Raw genomic sequence first — 18714 nt, 5'->3', positions numbered from 1 at the left:
TTCGGTGAAACCCACGAGCACGGGTATGGTGCTGACAAACCTAGAAACATAATCGGGGCGAACCGGGATTCGAACCAACAATCATAGGTTTCTGGCGTGCCCAAGGGACGCAACTCTTCACAGCGAATCGCGGCGCCTTAGACGACTGGGCCACCCGTGCCCCCTTTGACCATCTTCTAAAACTGTAATTAAATTGAACTCTTCTTAGGCAATACTGATACTATTCTGTTACCACCTGCTTTTGTGTTGTCAACTTTGACAGCCTAGGGCAGATGACAGAGACCGATATTACAACATCAAAGTAATTGTTAATGTGATACGAGTAGAGCTGCGGGGGTATAAAACTCCTTGGGTGTTGGTCCTCAGCACACTTGCTTGAATAAACCCTAAGGACCTCACAGCTCTCTTCTCTCTTGTTTCAAGGTAAGAAACATTTAAATATTCCTATTTAATGACTAAACTTCTTATTTCATTGTTATTATTGTCTAGAAAATGTTTTAGTCAAGTTGAATCAGTACTGAAATATTGTAACGCTCAATCTACTGTGTACAAGTTCTAAATGACTGCTCATTATATATTATTTACCGTTTAATACTCAGGCACTTGTGTTGTTTGACAACTCCAGTGTTGTTTGAAGTGTAATGCGTCGTGGGCTCCTCCAGTTTATGTGTCATTAATATGCCGCACCAATAGTTCTCTCCTATATTTCGACATCCATGATTATATTCCCCTTCTGTGTCTAACATCATCTGTTCAAAATGCCAGATGCATATACAGTTTATATTTCCATGCAGTAGCGTAGCGTACATGCAGATTAGTCACAAAACGGTTCCTAGAGTTAACACAACTGTTTCAAGCAAGATTTATTTTATACGTAGGTCGGTTATTCCATATTTTCCGACAGTCCACCGATCAAAGGTTATATGAGCAGCTTTACCTTCCGTGTGCGCTTACAGAATAGGCTATAACAACGCATTCCATATTTCTTAGGTTTTATCCTCATTAAGTAAGTATTTGAATATTTTGTAAAGAGTCCCGTCCCTCATATAGTTGCATACGCTACCACACAGCCAATACCACAATTTCATTACTGTAGTCATTTAAATAGTGTTATAGTCATCCTTTATACTTCATAACAACGTACATTCAATCGCACACCGTTTAAGTATACAATTACCGTATTCACTCCATTAGCTGTTATCGTCTAGCTCCGTATATATTTAGGAAATGCGCATAGTCAATAGCAACACAGCCGCCGTGAGTCATTACCGTAGTCACCAAAGTAATCACTACTAAAACTAATTATTACACTAACTAAAACCGAGCTATATTTTCTACTGCGTACATTCGTATCTTTATTTGGATCAATTAGTTACTTTCCGTATTTGCCGAAATTATTATGTTGTGATAATTATTACTGAAACTACAAATATTAATGTTTACCCTCTTTTCATAAGTAAATGTCATGTTCCTCATCTAAGCAGTTTGCGCAGTCTATCGTACATGCTCTATTAAAATGTTACGACTACTCAATTAAGCTGTTAAGAAATGTTATTTGTCATTACCGTTATCATTCTAGTACATACTGCATCTGTTGTATAATGTTACCGTACATACTCCAATATTAAATACATTGCCTTTATTATTATGCCTTTATTAGATGGACACTGTGTTAGCATATTATTATCATTATTATCATTATACGTCACTATTATATATTAATTGATGTAACTTGAATGATATGACACACTTGCTTGAATAAACCCTAAGGACCTCACAGCTCTCTTCTCTCTTGTTTCAAGGCTAGCTCCCAATAGCTAATTCCCAAACCGAGGCCTGACAGTTATTGGGATCACACCTCAAGGCTGTCTTAATACGTCTTCTTGACGTACAACCACTTTAAACGTATCAGGTAAATGTTTAAGTAACTGATAATAGATCACCACCTGTAGCACTATCATGAGATAACCCCAAGGCTGTAAGCAACTGATGAATGGAAAAGATAGATTTTAACATGATCCTCACCGTTATTCGAGTTTCAATAATTATAATAGTGTTGGCATATGCCTTGCCGAAAATCAACACTTTTGCTTCATGTTTCTATCACATTGAAGATGAATTAGCGAGGTCTGACGACGACGGGTTAACGGAAAACGAGTTATCACAAGTAAACTAAATTCCAATATGTTCTTAGGGCAGAAGTGGTGTACAAGTGCAGGTAAATGTTGGCACCTAGAAACGTATAGCGAAGTAGTACACATGGAAACAGTACCACCAGAGGAAGTTGATGTGAAGATGTCAAAGTTTTACTTGAGGCTAAGCCCAAAGATTCGGAAAGAAGAAAAAAACAAGTTCGAAGACTACCACAAATTGTCATCTATCTGACATCGGTAAACCGATTGATATTGTTCATGACAAAAAGTCCTTTCAGGCCAACTCTGAACAAGGAGGCTACTGAAATTACAGGTCTACATGAACTAGCTGACATTGAGTGTGTGCTTCTCCCATCACACTGCACGCTGCTGCCTGGGACAACATGTTACAGTTCGTTCAAGATATCAACTCGACAGCATGATAGTTTCTAAAACAACTTTTTCCAGTGACGGGAATACAAATACGAAACAGCAGATGCTGTTGGGTACAGGGTATTTATTGCCGTATACCGTATTGGCATTTGATAGGCTCTTCCCGATTTTGAGTTATTTTGCAATTCATCGTTCTCATTTGAAGCCAAACTTACTGTAATTCATTTAGTGTCAAAGTGTGTGTGTGTGTGGGGGGTGGGGGGTGGGGGGGGGGGGGGGGGGAGTGCGTGAACCCATGCTTGCCGTAAGAGGCGACTAACGGGATCGGGTGGTCAGGCTCGCCGAATTGGTTGATGCATGTCATCATATCCTGAACTGCGTGGATCGATGCTGATGATGTCGATCACTGGATTGTATGGTGCACACTCGATTATGTACAGACCGCCGTCATATAGCTGGAATATCATACAGTTTATTAAAAACTGAAAATAACATACCACCCGTTAATGTAAATTTACAGATAAGTACACCAAGAGCTCTATTTGCTGGTTTTGCCAATTCCTTAACAGAATAATTAATATCCAAATGCACATAAAGTCAAAATTCTAAATATTTATAGGCATTAATAATGTCAATGTGAGAAGAGCCAATAATAAAGAAAAATTCCGATCTTTAAACACTTAGTTATTTTCACATTAACCTTCAAACGCCATTGTGCTGACCAGCGAGAGACACAGTCTAACAAATCTAACCAAAGCAACGTCGTCCGCGTACAGTAAAATACTTAACATATTATCGTCTACCTGAATACCACATTTAAGTTTATTAATGTCCTTCAGCAACCCATGCTTGCCGTAAGAGGCGACTAACGGGATCGGGTGGTCAGGCTCGCCGACTTGGTTGATGCATGTCATGATATCCCGAACTGCGTGGATCGATGCTGATGATGTCGATCACTGGATTGTATGGTGCACACTCGATTATGTACAGACCGCCGTCATATAGCTGGAATATCATACAGTTTATTAAAAACTGAAAATAACATACCACCCGTTAATGTAAATTTACAGATAAGTACACCAAGAGCTCTATTTGCTGGTTTTGCCAATTCCTTAACAGAATAATTAATATCCAAATGCACATAAAGTCAAAATTCTAAATATTTATAGGCATTAATAATGTCAATGTGAGAAGAGCCAATAATAAAGAAAAATTCCGATCTTTAAACACTTAGTTATTTTCACATTAACCTTCAAACGCCATTGTGCTGACCAGCGAGAGACACAGTCTAACAAATCTAACCAAAGCAACGTCGTCCGCGTACAGTAAAATACTTAACATATTATCGTCTACCTGAATACCACATTTAAGTTTATTAATGTCCTTCAGCAACCCATGCTTGCCGTAAGAGGCGACTAACGGGATCGGGTGGTCAGGCTCGCCGACTTGGTTGATGCATGTCATGATATCCCGAACTGCGTGGATCGATGCTGATGATGTCGATCACTGGATTGTCTGGTGCAGTAAAATACTTAACATATTCTCGTCTACCTGAATACCACATTTAAGTTTATTAATGTCCTCTGCGTGGTCGTTAATAAATACCGAAAACAATGTCGGAGATATCACGCATCCTTGTCTAACTCCAGAAGTTACTGGAAACAGATCTGTTAAGCAATTATTTATCCTTACACGCACCTCGTGTTTTCAAGCACCTCGTGCACATCGCGTCATGCCCCTGTCCGTTAATCATAAAATTGAGATCCTATATGGGTTACATAATCATTGTGTACCGGAATAATTCAATCTATGTTTTTTGGATGAATTTTTATATCATCAAAACTTGATACTAAACAAGCTTTGAGTTGTGTAATTTCTTAAGTATGGCCATGAATGAATGCATATTTCCCCCACCTGGTTTCAATATGGTTTGAGTCGATTGGGCTTATATAGTCCGATATCTATTTTCCCTACACCCTAAACCCGCCGATGCCCGAGAGAAAGCTTATCACATGCACGACGTATTGATATATATCCGTAGCCCGACCTGCCCTCCATCAGTGACACCCGAACAGATGGGGAACCAGTCCCAACCAGCTCAAAACGCAGTAGGCGAGGTTGAAACTCGTTACCCAGCACCCGTCACGTTAAGGCTACATCCGTCAACACTCAGAAGCGGGTGGGGGTGGGGGTACAAAAAATCTCCACACACACACACCCCGAGGTTGACGCGAACGCATGTTTATGTATGATCAGAATAGCACATTCCACAAACGACAGTAGTGCTTCAAGTATAGGTTTTGTGATACTGCCATTTCAACGACTGAAGCCTTCGTGTTGCTTGTGTGGGACCCGAGTTGAATGTTTTTCGACCGGTTGGTTGGGTGGGGTCTTATCGACACACGCGGAACATACCAAGACACGCAAACCGCTCGAGCAGGTTGTGGATATACCGCCCTCAGTCAGGTGAGACATTCTTTGTCCATATTGTGCGGATATTTCGTGATAAACTGTTCAGTTTTCATAATTTCACTGCTAAAAGCAGTGGATTATTAGGCGCATGTACACTGTTATAAAGAAGCACTGTATTACCCAACGATCAATATGACACATCCAACATTAATTGAATATGACCGCGGTAATTCTTAAACAAAACGGACCCCCAAGTAATTGATCTTTGTCGATTGCAATGGGATCGGGTGTCCAGGTTCTCTGTTTTGGCTGATAATGTGTCATCGTATGCCTTTCTTGCTGTTAACCACCATAGCTTGGTGCCTATCCAACCAGCCTTCATATAACAGGAATATTGCTAACAGTGCATGTCGTTAAAATTTCTCAACCACACATGATGCCTGATATCCTCTATGTATTACTTCACTCAGTGCATCTCAGCTGCATGATAATAATGATAATAATAATAATAATAATAATAATAATAATAATTCTCCGAAAAATTCTGGGTTGGTTTGACAAGGCAGCGCTTCCTGGGAAAAGTCCCATTCGCTGACTGGGCTTCGTGTGTGTGTGTGTGTGTGGGGGGGGGGGGGGGGGGGGGGGGGCAAGGGCCCTGAGCTGATGATGAGCCTAACCAGCCTGACTGTGCCAGGATCACCCAAACCCTCTTTGCTGCATTTTATATTTTAATCTGTAAATAATAATGAATAGAAAGTCACACAGACATTCCCCTCTGCAAATTAACATTGCACCAGGCGACATCGCCAATTTGTTGTGTCATGTTGTGTCCTTGGTAACTGTGTAAATGTTTGAAGATAAGGCTTCAGTAAGCCAGGTCACGTCCTATTCATGTCCATTGTGTAAATAATATATAATGGCGGGAAGGTGGACATTACGCCTGTCTAAGCATTAAGCTCAATCGACATACATGAACTCAGAACACGCCTTGTCCTCACTGGCGCGGGAAACCCTGTAGTATCTCACCTGGACAGAAAAGATAGCCATAGCAATACAGAAGAAGAAGAAGAAGAAGAAGAAGAAGAAGAAGAAGAAGAAAATTATTTTATTTTCGTGTCACACACTGTACAGCAGTGACAATAAAAATACACAAATAGTGTGTACAGTGTCCGGCCATTATGGCCTACGAGACACGCAGGACGTCACATACATATGAGTAATGAGAAATATCACAGTACATACATATGTTCTGTATACCTGCTGTCGAACTTGTTACGCGTCGCTTCTCGTCGCGGTCGATAACCTCCCAAGACACTGAATGCCCGTATATGCTCGTACAGAAACAGTAAAGGATGTTAGAGCCTTTCACAACAAACTAATCAACGGTTGCTAGGTGGATACTAGTGTTAATAGCATTGAACCGTTTAGTTTGTTCGGATGTCTGCCGAGGTCAATATCGGTGGAGTTGATCGAAACAATGGGGACAACGTTTAGAAGACATTATTTTATTGATAATATATTAGGTGGTGCATGTGGTTTAAACAGTTGGACCAGGGTCCTGTTCCACAAAGAGATCTTAGCACTGAGATGATCGTTACTCCCATTCTTTAACACAGGCTTAGGACAGTCATAGCGCTAGGATCGCTTTGAGGAACAGGGCCCAGGGCTATATATTGCACTGGACACGTGACACTGGACACGTGAACCGCTATGAAGGCTCCCCAGTTATGGACGGGAATATAAACTTATATAAAATATACATCCTAACCGAATAAAATAACTGTGCTTCTACTAAAGTTCAATAAAAAATAATTTATTCTTAAATTAAATCAAGCATTTTTCAATACATCTTTGGGAAGACATCTCCTTGACATTAAGGTTGCAACTCACAAAAGGAGCATGGTACTCACACACGTGTTTTTAATGTGAACATTACACAATGGTTGTTTGGCTTATAGAACTCATATAAACACTTTTGTTAAACCGAACAAAACGTTTACGCAATGAGGCTTGCTGCAAATCAATGTCTGCGCGCCGTGAAGCAGCAGCAGATTTCTTTCTATCTCATGAACCACGGTGATAGGAGTCCAAGAAGGGACATTTCGCGTTGTCGCATTGTTGCCCTCACCAGTAAAAAGTGTCAAAATTAACCAAAACAAAACAATGCGACAACGCGACATTTTAGCCATTTGTCGCATTGTCGTGCTTTGAATATATAATTCTATTTTCCCAAATGGCGACAATGCTACATTTTTCAAAGTTAAAATATGTCGCATTGTCGCCCCATCAACAATGTGTAAGAAAGGCGTTAAAATGCGCGACAATGCGACATATGGATAAAATGCACCTTCGAGACACCAGTTTAACATGACACAGTATACTGACTCCGAGCCGGCGAGTTCGTTGGTTTGTTCCCTTTAATGCCGATCACAGGGCAGGGCAGCACCAGATACTATCATTTAACGTTTCGTGGTATGAAGCGGCCGGGAATCGAACCACTGTTCTATCGCTCTCCGGGCAGATCCTCTATCCACTAGACCACAGAGGCTGTCTCGCATTATGAATGCGCAAAACACATTTAGATTCACCACAATCATATCAAATTATGCTCAGCATCTCGTTGTGTATATTTAATTTTTGTTACGTTTCATATATCTGCACTTTCGTATTACACTTATAAATAAGAAAGTCACTACGTCACTGTCAGTGACCATGCTGTTTGCTACTGTTCTGGAATCTACCTCATGCTGCATGGTAATCACATGCCTGTGTGACAGGCTAGCATGCAAATCCTCAATAACAAGAGTTTGAAGTGTCGATTTGCATAGTTTCACGGCAATCAAGATATCCATTTGTGGTTGATGGTGTGAATGAGTGGAGCTCACGCTGGGTAGGTAGATACCTAGGTCTCTGTTAAGGGTTGACTCCACTGTGCTTTAATCACATCATCAACCACAATTGGACATCTTGATTGCCTTTACTGCTAGTCTTGCCCAACATAACATAACATAACATAACATAACATAACATAACATAACATAACATAACATAACATAACATAACATAACATAACATAACATAACATAACATAACATAACATAACATAACATAACAAATTCGTGACCCGTGAAGATCCGGGGTAGAATAGGTCTTCAGCAACTCATGCTTGCCATAAAAGGTGACTGTGCTTGTCGTAGGAGGCGACTAACGGGATCGGGTGGTCAGGCTCGCTGACTTGGTTGATGCATTTCATCGATCCCAATTGCGCGGATCGATGCTCATGATATTAATCACTGGATTGTCTGGCCCAGACAGCTGTATGAATGTGTGTGTGTGTGTGTGTGTGTGTGTGTGTGTGTGTGTGTGTGTGTGTGTGTGTGTGTGTGTGAAGGGGCAAAACGTAGCTCTGAATCGTGACAAAGGCTTAAGGAATTTATCCACAAATGATGTCCACAATGTTTCAGACATTTGTAGGTAACCCCAGGCTGTATTTTGATATGTTTATATCTCTCGTTTTGATATTCTCAACGTCTTATTTCCACACAGGTACAAGGCGTGGATGGGACGTGTTATGTGTAATCGCCAGATATTCCAGAAGACGTGCTGAGTGGAACCTCTAGTAACCTTCAATCACTGCCTTGCCATACAGATATTTACGCATACGGAAGACGTACAAGAAGACGCGCCAGTTGAAATTACCAGTAACCTTCAAGCACTGCCTTGCCATACAGATATTTACGCATACGGAAGACGTACAAGAAGACGCGCCAAGTGAAATCTGCAGTAACTCACAAACACTGCTTTCCCACAGAGACACATACAAATCCGAAAGACGTGCTCAGTGAAATCCCTGAACCCTAAAAGCACTGCCTTGACATACAAGAACATACACACACGCACAAATGATGTACAGGGTGACGTGTTAAGTGAAGTCTTCAGTACCTGCAAGCACTGTCGGCAGCCGTGGCATCCTACATCACTAGCCTCTGAGTATGGCCCACCGATCTAAACATTTATCAAAGCGAGTTGTTCTTTTTATTGCAGTCATTCTAATATGTATTGTCTGTGTATACCATGCTCCATTTTCAACAATTCTACCACCTCCGGCACCTGCAGCAGTAGTCAACAACACGTGCCCGAGTGTATTAGATCACATGACACAAGGGCAGTGGATTACCCGACCTCTGTCTCTGGTAGAGAAACGGAAGTCAGAAGACTTCTATGCCTTGGCTCTCCAGATGCATGGCGTCCCAGCAAGCCTACAGAGACCAGATGGTCAGTGTGGCAACCAGGGATATTCGCAGGTCAGTCCTTTCATTCGCGCCATGTGTAGCCCTACAGGCACGACCCCTTGTTGTTTCAACTTTAGATGTAAGAATGTCACTGAGGACCTGTGTCGCTGCCCTAACTGCTGGGACCTTCGTCAGTCCATTCATGCCGAGTACTCCACGTGGAGGACAGGTGACCCCAGATGCTCCCCACAAGAGACGTCTGAGAAAGAGATCTGCAGGCTGTTGGATGGGGCCTATCTCTATTTCATAGGGGATTCACTGATCAGGCATATGTACACAGGCTTGCTGATGGCCATCAGACACAACTTCGAGGACGGCGGTCTGAGATCCACTGAAGATGCAGGTACACCGTTTGACATCACTAGAAAGTATTTTGTTGCAGTACGCGTTGTGCTATGTTTTGTACTGCACTGTTATACCCTGAAACCCTTCCGAATAAGTTAGGTTCACCATCTCTGATGTTAAGACATTAAATAGGATAGTATTCCGACGGGTGTTCTTCAAGTCTAAGGTATCCAGGCGCCCCACTCTGTCAGATGTCGGATGCACAGACGGCCTACTGGTCTAAGACATCCCAACTTGCTGTTCAGAGTTACTTCCCTTAAGTGTCAGAATCACCCATGCGCTCCTTGGGTTCTACCCCGTGTTTGTTGGTTCTACGCAGGGTGTAAATTGTGAAAAAGAAAAAAGATGTTGGTAAGGAATACGACTTCATTCTTTCAAGTCGTCGTTTAACTAATGGCCCTACGTAAAACAGACACGGAACGACCTTGTGAATGAAGCAGTACGTTATAATATGGCTTAACACACACGCGTACGCACCGACCAGCCGCCATTACTTACTTAACACCAGTAACACATTTAGTAAGAACACGTGTTTAGAATAACACTGTTTGAATATCTAAGTGCATAGAAGTCCATTTAAACAGATCCTACCAGTCGGGTGCCTTTCCGTCAAATAACAACACTGGCTTGTCTTACGTTTGGTTTACAACCTCAAAATAGGGGACAAGACGCCGCCGTTGAACCAACTCACTCACTCTGTAAGCAATATACTTTTACTCGGGGAGTGGTGGGGTTTCGGGGTAATCAAAGAACAATTTAGGCTTTTCTGATTCAGTAAGCTTCTGCACTGTGAGCGATCTGATATACTGTTCTTATATGTCTAAGTTATTGTTGACGCTGTTTCAGATATCAAGAAACGCTGTTCTGGCATGAACATGTATGAGGAGAAACTATGCAGAGCAAAACTTCCTCAGAATGTGACGGAATTGTGTGGGGGTCGGGTTCGACTCCGGTTTACGCCATACTACAATTTTCAATTTTCAAAGCAGTTCCAACAAGCTTTCTTTGACGCCCCTCGAACAAAGAGATCTTATTTTGTTGTTGGGATAGGATTTCACGTTGGACTCGACTCGAATTCAATATACAATCATTACCTGAAACCAGTTCTTGATTTTATGACGAAACAGCCGTGGCCAAAACTGATGTGGATGCATCTTCATGCACCTAGCAGTATGAAAAGATCCAATACTCAAAACGAGCCACAAGTAATAGCTTTTAACGAAAGAATGTCGAAGCTGTTGAAGCCGCATGGGATCCCTATTATGCCCACCTATAATATGACCATCGGAGTGAGAAGTTTTGACGGGACGCATTATGGCATAGGCATTAATGTATTGAAAGCCAAAATATTTATCAATTATTTGAAAGAGTTACAAACAAAAGGCATTTGGTGAGTCAGGGTTCATGATGGAGTGTGAGTGAGTTGGGTTAAACGCCGCTTTTAACAGTATTCCAGTTATATCACGGCGTGTCAGCTTAATGTGGGAGGAAAGCCCGAAGTGATGCAGGTCTCAGACGTTTACCACTTCGGTGAAACCCACGAGCACGGGTATGGTGCTGACAAACCTAGAAACATAATCAGGGCGAATCGGGATTCAAACCATAGGTTTCTGGCGTGCCCAAGGGACGCAACTCTGCACAGCAAATCGCGGCGCCTTAGACGACTGTCCCACCCGTGCGCCCGGTTCAAGATGGAATTGGGGAATGTTCATGAGGAAACATTTTGAACATTCAAGACTCCCACATACAAGTAACTGTTCCTTAAACATGCTAGGGAAGGAGAGTTTCACTATTCTAAAGGGTTGCGTCCCTTAGGCGTGCCAGAAACATAGATCGTGGGATCGAATCCCAAATTCGTCGGACCCGTAAAGATCCGGGGTTGAATAGGTCTTCAGCAACCCATGCTTGCCGTAAAAGGCGACTATGCTTGTCGTAAGAGGCGACTAACGGGATCGGGTGGTCAGGCTCGCTGACTTGGTTGATGCATGTCATCGATCCCAATTGCGTGGATCGATGCTTATGATATTATTCACTGGATTGTCTGGTCCAGACTCGATTATTTACAGACCGCTGGAATATTGCTGAGTGCGGCGTTAAACAACAAGCCAACCAACCAACAACCTCCTTCCACACACCCCTTCCGCTAACTACCCCATGGGTCCCAGGATTATTATAAAATTCGCGTTTAAAATCTACTTAACTGTCTTTCAAAGTTGAATCTGATCTGTCTTTACTTACCGTATGAATTGTCCCCAAATTGGATGCTGCTTAAATTCCTAACGTCTTCGCCATCTTATCGCCCTGCACGTGTCAGGGTCGTCACTTCTTGTCCCAGGCACGTGCAGGGCGACACGTGCAGAGTTCGAAATCCACATTCGTTCAGATTACAATCAGTGGTCTGTCAGCACCATGCTCCGTATTTGTCCCCAGCAACCTATACTGTGCGTAAAGGTCAAAGAAATGTATTGGGTAATGTGAAAAAAATTACATTAAGAGTAACAACCCGCAACCCTTAATGTAAAATTTTTATTTTTTTACATTAAGGGTTAATATCGTACATATTGCCCCTTAATGTAAAATATTCTTATTAACAATGTTTGATTGTAAAGATAGGATAGTTTTTTGCTATTTTCACGTTTTTTATTGTTTTTGCTCGGTTTCTTGCAATTATTCGTAATAAGCGAAAGCGTGAGAAACGCTGAGAACAAGGGGGGCTATAATAAGAATGGCAGGCTCGTTATTGAGGACATGCCAGCTTCTATTCTGGAAGATGATGAGCATCAGTTGTCGGCTCCGGTCGCAGATCGCGACTCAAGTGGAACATCGTCAACTGTGGATCAGGAGTGGGTGCTGCAGACAAGGTCGAAGGTTATGCAAAAGCATATCTTACATTGCAAGGAATATAGAAGATTTAACCACCAAACTATCCGACATTGGCTTTGTTTCTATTGTACCTGAAAATGACATTGTTGTTTTATAAGAAACATAGTCAATAGAAATTTACCAGCCACAAAAAGGTTCGAGTTCGGGAGGTATTCGGGAGGCATACTTTTGATAAAATATTCACTGATAAGATATGTTATTGATGTTCGATACAGAGAACATGCTATTACTATTCTGTTGGATAAAAGTATGTTTGGTTTCAGTAGAGATACATTATGCGTGTTTACATATATGCAGCCGGAGAAATCGACCTGGTGTGACAACGAAGATAGACAAAATGGGGTAGAGCTGTTGCTGTATTTTTCTATTGAGTACACTGGAAGAGTACCCAGCTGTTTCTATCATTGTACTTGGATTTGTTTGTTGTTTAACACCGCACTCAACAATATTCCAGCTATATGAATAAATCCAGATGTAAATAATCGAGTCTGGACCAGACAATCCAGTGGTCGACATCATGGGAGAGTCTGACCACCCGATCCCGTTAGTTGCCTCTTACGACAAGCATAGTCGCCTTTTACGGCAAGAATGCAATAATGGGTCGCTGAAGACCCCGGATCTTAAAGGGTCCATTGTACATGAACAGTAGAACCGGTGTGACGCGGGACTATGTGGAGAACGATGTTTTTCACCATGTTGAAAGTAATGTTTACTTAGTAGAGTTTTTTTTGCACAATTTGAGATAGAAAGATATTCATGTGATGAATTACTTAATACCTTACGAAAAACTCTTGGAAATGTGTTCAAATTTGAACATACATATTGTGAATGGAAGATTTGGAACTGACTATCAAATCGGTGACTGTACATTTATTGGGCATTTAGTGAGTGATTGAGTGAGTGTGTTGGGTTTAACGCCGCTTTTAACAGTATTCCAGTTATATCGCGGCGTGTCAGCTTAATGTGGGAGGAAAGCCCGAAGTGATGCAGGCCTCAGACGTTTATCACTTCGATGAAACCCACGAGCACGGGTATGGTGCTGACAAACCTAGCAACATAACGGGCCCAAGGGACGCAACTCTGCAGAGAGAATCGCGGCGCCTTAGACGACTGAGCCACCCGTGCCCCCTATTGGACATTTTGGGTGTAGCGTGATAGATTATTGTTTAGCATCGATTGATATACAAGACTGGGTAAAATGTTACAATCCATGTACAGTAATGTAAAGACTTACCACAGAGTATCTAATATATTTGTTGCTTCATGGGTGTGAGGCAAGGTGTATGCTTTGTCACTTTTTGTTTCTGTTTTTTAATAAACGAATTGGTTACTGAAATGGAACACAATTGTCGTTTTGATGTTAAGTTACATTCGGAATGTATTTATATTTGTTTACTTCTACTTGCGGAAGACCTTATTGTGCTTGGCAATACTGTCAACAACAATTTTAGCAATAGATTACTGAGGTCGAGTACTTAAATAATATTGCAATTCAGGCAATTAAGTTGTTCATGGTCCTGTTAATTAGTATAAATTCCTTGAAACCATACTCGCCTCGCTTTTACTTCAAATGTTTTGATACAAAGATAACACCAATACTTCTATACGGGGCTGAAATTTGGGGTTCAGTGACATAGAACGAGTCTGGCAGATGTTCTATTCAGTCGCTCGCTGTTTTGAAATGTGTCAGATATTGGCCGTCTCTTTATAATATGCTCGTTTACCCCCCAAAATGTTATAATATGTTGCGGTTGAATATGGAATACTTCAAGGGACATTGTCGCGTTGTCGCATTGTCGCCCTTGGAAAAACAAGCAAAAACTGTCAAAATTAGCCAACATTGCGACATTGCGACAATGCGACATTTTGGCCATTTGTCGCATTGTCGCATTGTAAGATGAGCGAAAGGCTTATGTGACGTATTGCCATCCGTCGGCGTGCGTCATCCGTCATGCGAAATCTATTCACACTACGGTTCGAAGTTCCGTGGTGAGCTTATGTCAGCTCCCACAGAAGATCGAATGGTCGGTTCCTAATCATAACTGACATGAAATACTCAACAGGCCGTATGCCTAATGTTCTTTTTCGCTATTTTCAATCAACAATATTCTTACTACAGGATATGCTAAACTGCTAAAGAAAAGGTATAGACTTCATACCCGAAAACTGTAAACTTTAAGTGGTTATATTTGACTCGGCACGGTACTTGGGAAACCTACGGGTTTTTTTTTAACCAAACATTGCATTGGAATTCCTTTCGTTTGTTATAGCATATGATTCTGGTGTATGCTTAACTGTCATATCGTAATACTGCAACAAACTGCCCATTATTTTATGCCTAAAACTCTGTTAATGGACCATTCTTACAACTCAACATCATCTACAACTTGGTCTGATCTGCTTGGGCTGAGTCCTCCTTTCCGTCTTTACGGTATTAGGATAGTAACGAGGTTACCTTTCAGAGTATCGAAACATAACCTTTGTAAAACAGTAAGTTTGATAAAAATTGGTTAAAGGGGTTAGGGGTCATAAACTCTTTTGTGAATATAACAACCAGGTGGTCGTTGTAGAGAGGGAATCTAAAAATGATTAGTCATTTGCACATCTACACAAAGTAACGATCAATTACATCTGCGAAGTTTCATGAAAGTTTGATAAGTATTATTTCATAGTGATAACCCTTAATGTAAAAAAAATATTATCTATCACTTCAACTCTTAATATAAAAATGTTTACATTAAGAGTATTTTTTACATTAAGAGTTGTAACAAGGGAGGACCCGCAACTCTTAATGTAAAATATTTTTACATTAAGTGTAATTTTTACATTAAGGGTTGTAACAAGAGTTGACACGTAACCCTTAATGTAAATCTTTTTACATTAAGGGTTGTAACACAGCATCTATCACCTTTAAGAACAGGTGGGGCAGGGCATTATGTAACCTATTTGTATGTGCTTTAGCCTACAGTAGATTACAATAAACTGAAATGCGCATACATTGTTTTTAGTATTGCAAATGTTAAGTTTTTTTACGTGGATCCCCGAGTTTTTTCAAGAGTATATATACCCGGTATGCGTAACATTAACTAGTGACATTATATTTTTACCTCGGAAAATCTGTAATGTTCTTAATATATATGATTATATCACTGAAGTCAGAAATTTGTAAAGAGGGTGATTTAGTACAACCAGATCACAACATCTGGTAACATATAATGGACACCGCCCTTAAAATCAAGTTTTTACGAATCAGTTTCAATAACAGATGACACCAGGTGTTCGCGAAACGGTGAGTGTATCCTGTCCCACCGGTAGCACCCGTCACAAGAACATGCAAAGGCAAGTCAATTGTTCACATGAAAAAAACAGGAACATATGGTACAAGTCAAAATAAGGATTTGCATCGGACATCATTTTTGTCACTGATGCGTCAAATAAGGAAATGTCCTCCGCATGTGTACCAGAAAACCCTTTGAAAGCTTTACTGAGGCCCTGATCAAACAACTTCTGAGCAAGAGTCATATGACTCTCTTTGAAATCTTGGTGCAAAGAGCATGCTCGATTGTACCTCAAAAGTTATGAAATGTAAACACCAATTAGGGCTGGAGCTGCTGGAATATTGCGCAACATAAAGGGAAAGTTGTTGATTAGTGGAAAGCTGAAGCCATCTCTCGCATACAGTCTGGGGGAGAGACTTCATGCATAAATCTAAATATGAGGCGGTCTCAGTGGTCTCTCTTTTTTTAGTTCCGGTGGGTAAATCAGTGGAAATTGATTGCCTATTTGACGGTTATTGTACAAAATCAGATCATCGATATACCTGAAGCTTAAGCTTCTTGGCCAACTTACCTTATTTTGACTTTGCCAATCCGAGCAGAAATTCCTCTTCATATGCATAAAGAATCAGATCAGCAAGAAGGGGAGCACAATTTGTGCCCACGAGGATGTCTGCTTTTTTACACCCTGGCACATCTTAATGTCAATATCTGAATCCAAAAGAATTTTGTACCTTATATATCGATTCCTTATGAATTATCGATGGTCACATATGTATTCCTCATAAATTCATGTTGTTTGCCACACACCAAAGGCTCTTGGTGAAAGAAGTAATTTCAAAAGAGTGTTGAACCTCTCGATTTAATGTTGAGTACTGGTGATGAATATCGAACAAAACGTCAGTTGACGTACCTTTTTTTGTTGTAATGTTAATATTTATGAATTACAATGCACATGTATGAACTATGGCGAAACACCTATAATTCTTCTAAATACCCAAACTCTATTGTATCATTGCCATAATACCCGTATTTTAGCTGTCATCGCACCATAAAATCTTCAACAGAAGTCGTCTTCATTGTATCATGTAATATACGCTAATGCAATAAATCTACCACCAATATTCCTCTGCTTGACATTAAAGGGAAATGATAAGTTGTACTATTTCAGCCATTCAACAAACATTTTGCATTCAAAAAAAAGAAGTTTTTTCACAGTGGACAATAAGTGTGCAAGTTGTCACGCTAAGTTAAATCTTTATTTTAACGAAGATCACCTACCTATTATCCTGAGATCCAGCTGAAATATTTGTATTTATATATTTTGGTAAAGTTTCGTTACCAAGGTAGAAGTGTTTGGGGTCGACATTGCGCAGACGACTCCAAGTACATTGCCTTCCTGGTGGCGGAGTCTTGAATAAAGGCCAGGAAGAAGCAGGTGACGAAGACATTCGTGACCAACTCGTGTTATTCCGTTATTCTTCTTGCAGGTTACGGAAAGAGGCGAGTGGTGACGAATTGTCACGAAGAAGGCCTTGATGCTTTATCAACCATATCTGTCTGTATCTGTTGAAATCTGTGCTCAGACATCCCCCGGCCTAGAGTCCACGAGGTGATCAGGCAGAATGTCCTAGATACACTAGTGCCTGGGGGTTCATTCCCCTTACATGCATGGCCAAGGGGCAATGTGTGACACGACCTGTGTGCACCCCGCTGGTCACTCGTGTGGAACCCGTCCACCACGCGTTAGCAACCCGTGACACATGCATTTCGAAGGGAACAAACGTTTGGTTTGTTGGTTGGTTGGTTGGTTTGTTGTTTAACGCCGCACTCAGCAATATTCCAGCTATATGACGGCGGTCTGTAAATAATCGAGTCTGGACCAGACAATCCAGTGATTTACATCATGAGCATTGATCCACGCAATTGGGATCGATGACATGTATCAACCAAGACAGCGAGCCTGACCACCCGATCCCGTTGGCCTCCTTCGTAGGAATGGTTAAGAAAGGTTGTTTAGGAAACGGTCTCCTGCTGAGACTGCTGTTTCCAAATCTTCGTCAGGACTCAGACAGTCATTGGAAGACTGTAGCGATGGCTGCCTTTACAGGTCTACCAAAGGGCTTCGTTGAACAACAAGTGGTGCGGAGACTCTGCCAAGGATGCGCTAACATAAAAGCTGCCAAATATGTTTCCAACCTGGGACTTAGAACACTGGAAGCAGCTATGGATGCAGTCCAAAAGTACTACCAGAATAGCCAGGCAGTCTAAGTTAGACCAGTCATTCGACGTGATGTGAGGCAATCGCACTTGGGCAATGATTCTGAGGAAGAACACTTGGTTGCCCAAATAAACCTTGGTCAAAATACACCTCTTCACAGGATAAGCGGCAAACTCCATCACAACCTGTAAGGTCGAGTGTGGTTAAACATTTGACCCAACTGGACGCTCGGGTTGAGATGTCAGAAAATGGCAGACCCTCTACCACTCAACCACAGAGGCGGTCGGGCACATCTGCTCTCCAGGCAGACACTCTACCACTCAACCACGGAGGCGGTCGGGCACATCTGCACTCCAGGCAGACACTCTACCACTCAACCACGGAGGCGGTCGGGCACATCTGCACTCCAGGCAGACACTCTACCACTCAACCACGGAGGCGGTCGGGCACATCTGCACTCCAGGCAGACACTCTACCACTCAACCACGGAGGCGGTCGGGCACATCTGCACTCCAGGCAGACACTCTACCACTCAACCACGGAGGCGGTCGGGCACATCTGCTCTCCAGGCAGACACTCTACCACTCAACCACGGAGGCGGTCGGGCACATCTGCACTCCAGGCAGACACTCTACCACTCAACCACGGAGGCGGTCGGGCACATCTGCACTCCAGGCAGACACTCTACCACTCAACCACGGAGGCGGTCGGGCACATCTGCACTCCAGGCAGACACTCTACCACTCAACCACGGAGGCGGT

The 18714-nt window shown here is 41.9% G+C and overlaps 1 protein-coding gene across 1 annotated transcript; it reads left to right on the top strand.

The window, feature by feature from the left end:
* Positions 1–4690: 4690 nt before the first annotated feature.
* LOC124127333 lies at positions 4691–11074 on the top strand. The gene is made up of 3 exons (XM_046490728.2): positions 4691–4991; positions 8484–9572; positions 10421–11074. The coding sequence occupies exons 2-3, from the start codon at positions 8930–8932 to the stop codon at positions 10966–10968; spliced, it is 1191 nt and encodes a 396-aa protein (XP_046346684.2). The 5' UTR covers positions 4691–4991; positions 8484–8929; the 3' UTR covers positions 10969–11074.
* The last annotated feature ends 7640 nt before the right edge of the window (positions 11075–18714 follow it).

This window comes from Haliotis rufescens, unplaced genomic scaffold (assembly GCF_023055435.1).
Source record: "Haliotis rufescens isolate VD_foot unplaced genomic scaffold, xgHalRufe1.0.p SCAF_5, whole genome shotgun sequence".
Lineage (NCBI taxonomy): Eukaryota > Metazoa > Mollusca > Gastropoda > Lepetellida > Haliotidae > Haliotis > Haliotis rufescens.
Note: the sequence above shows the minus strand (reverse complement) of the source record. Positions and strands in the feature narration are given on the sequence as shown.

Bases quoted from the DNA above. Each gene is read 5' to 3' on its own strand.
- LOC124127333 (XM_046490728.2), top strand. From the start codon at position 8,930: ATGGCCCACCGATCTAAACATTTATCAAAGCGAGTTGTTCTTTTTATT. The intron at 9,573-10,420 runs GTACACCGTTTG...ACGCTGTTTCAG, and splicing joins GAGATCCACTGAAGATGCAG to ATATCAAGAAACGCTGTTCT.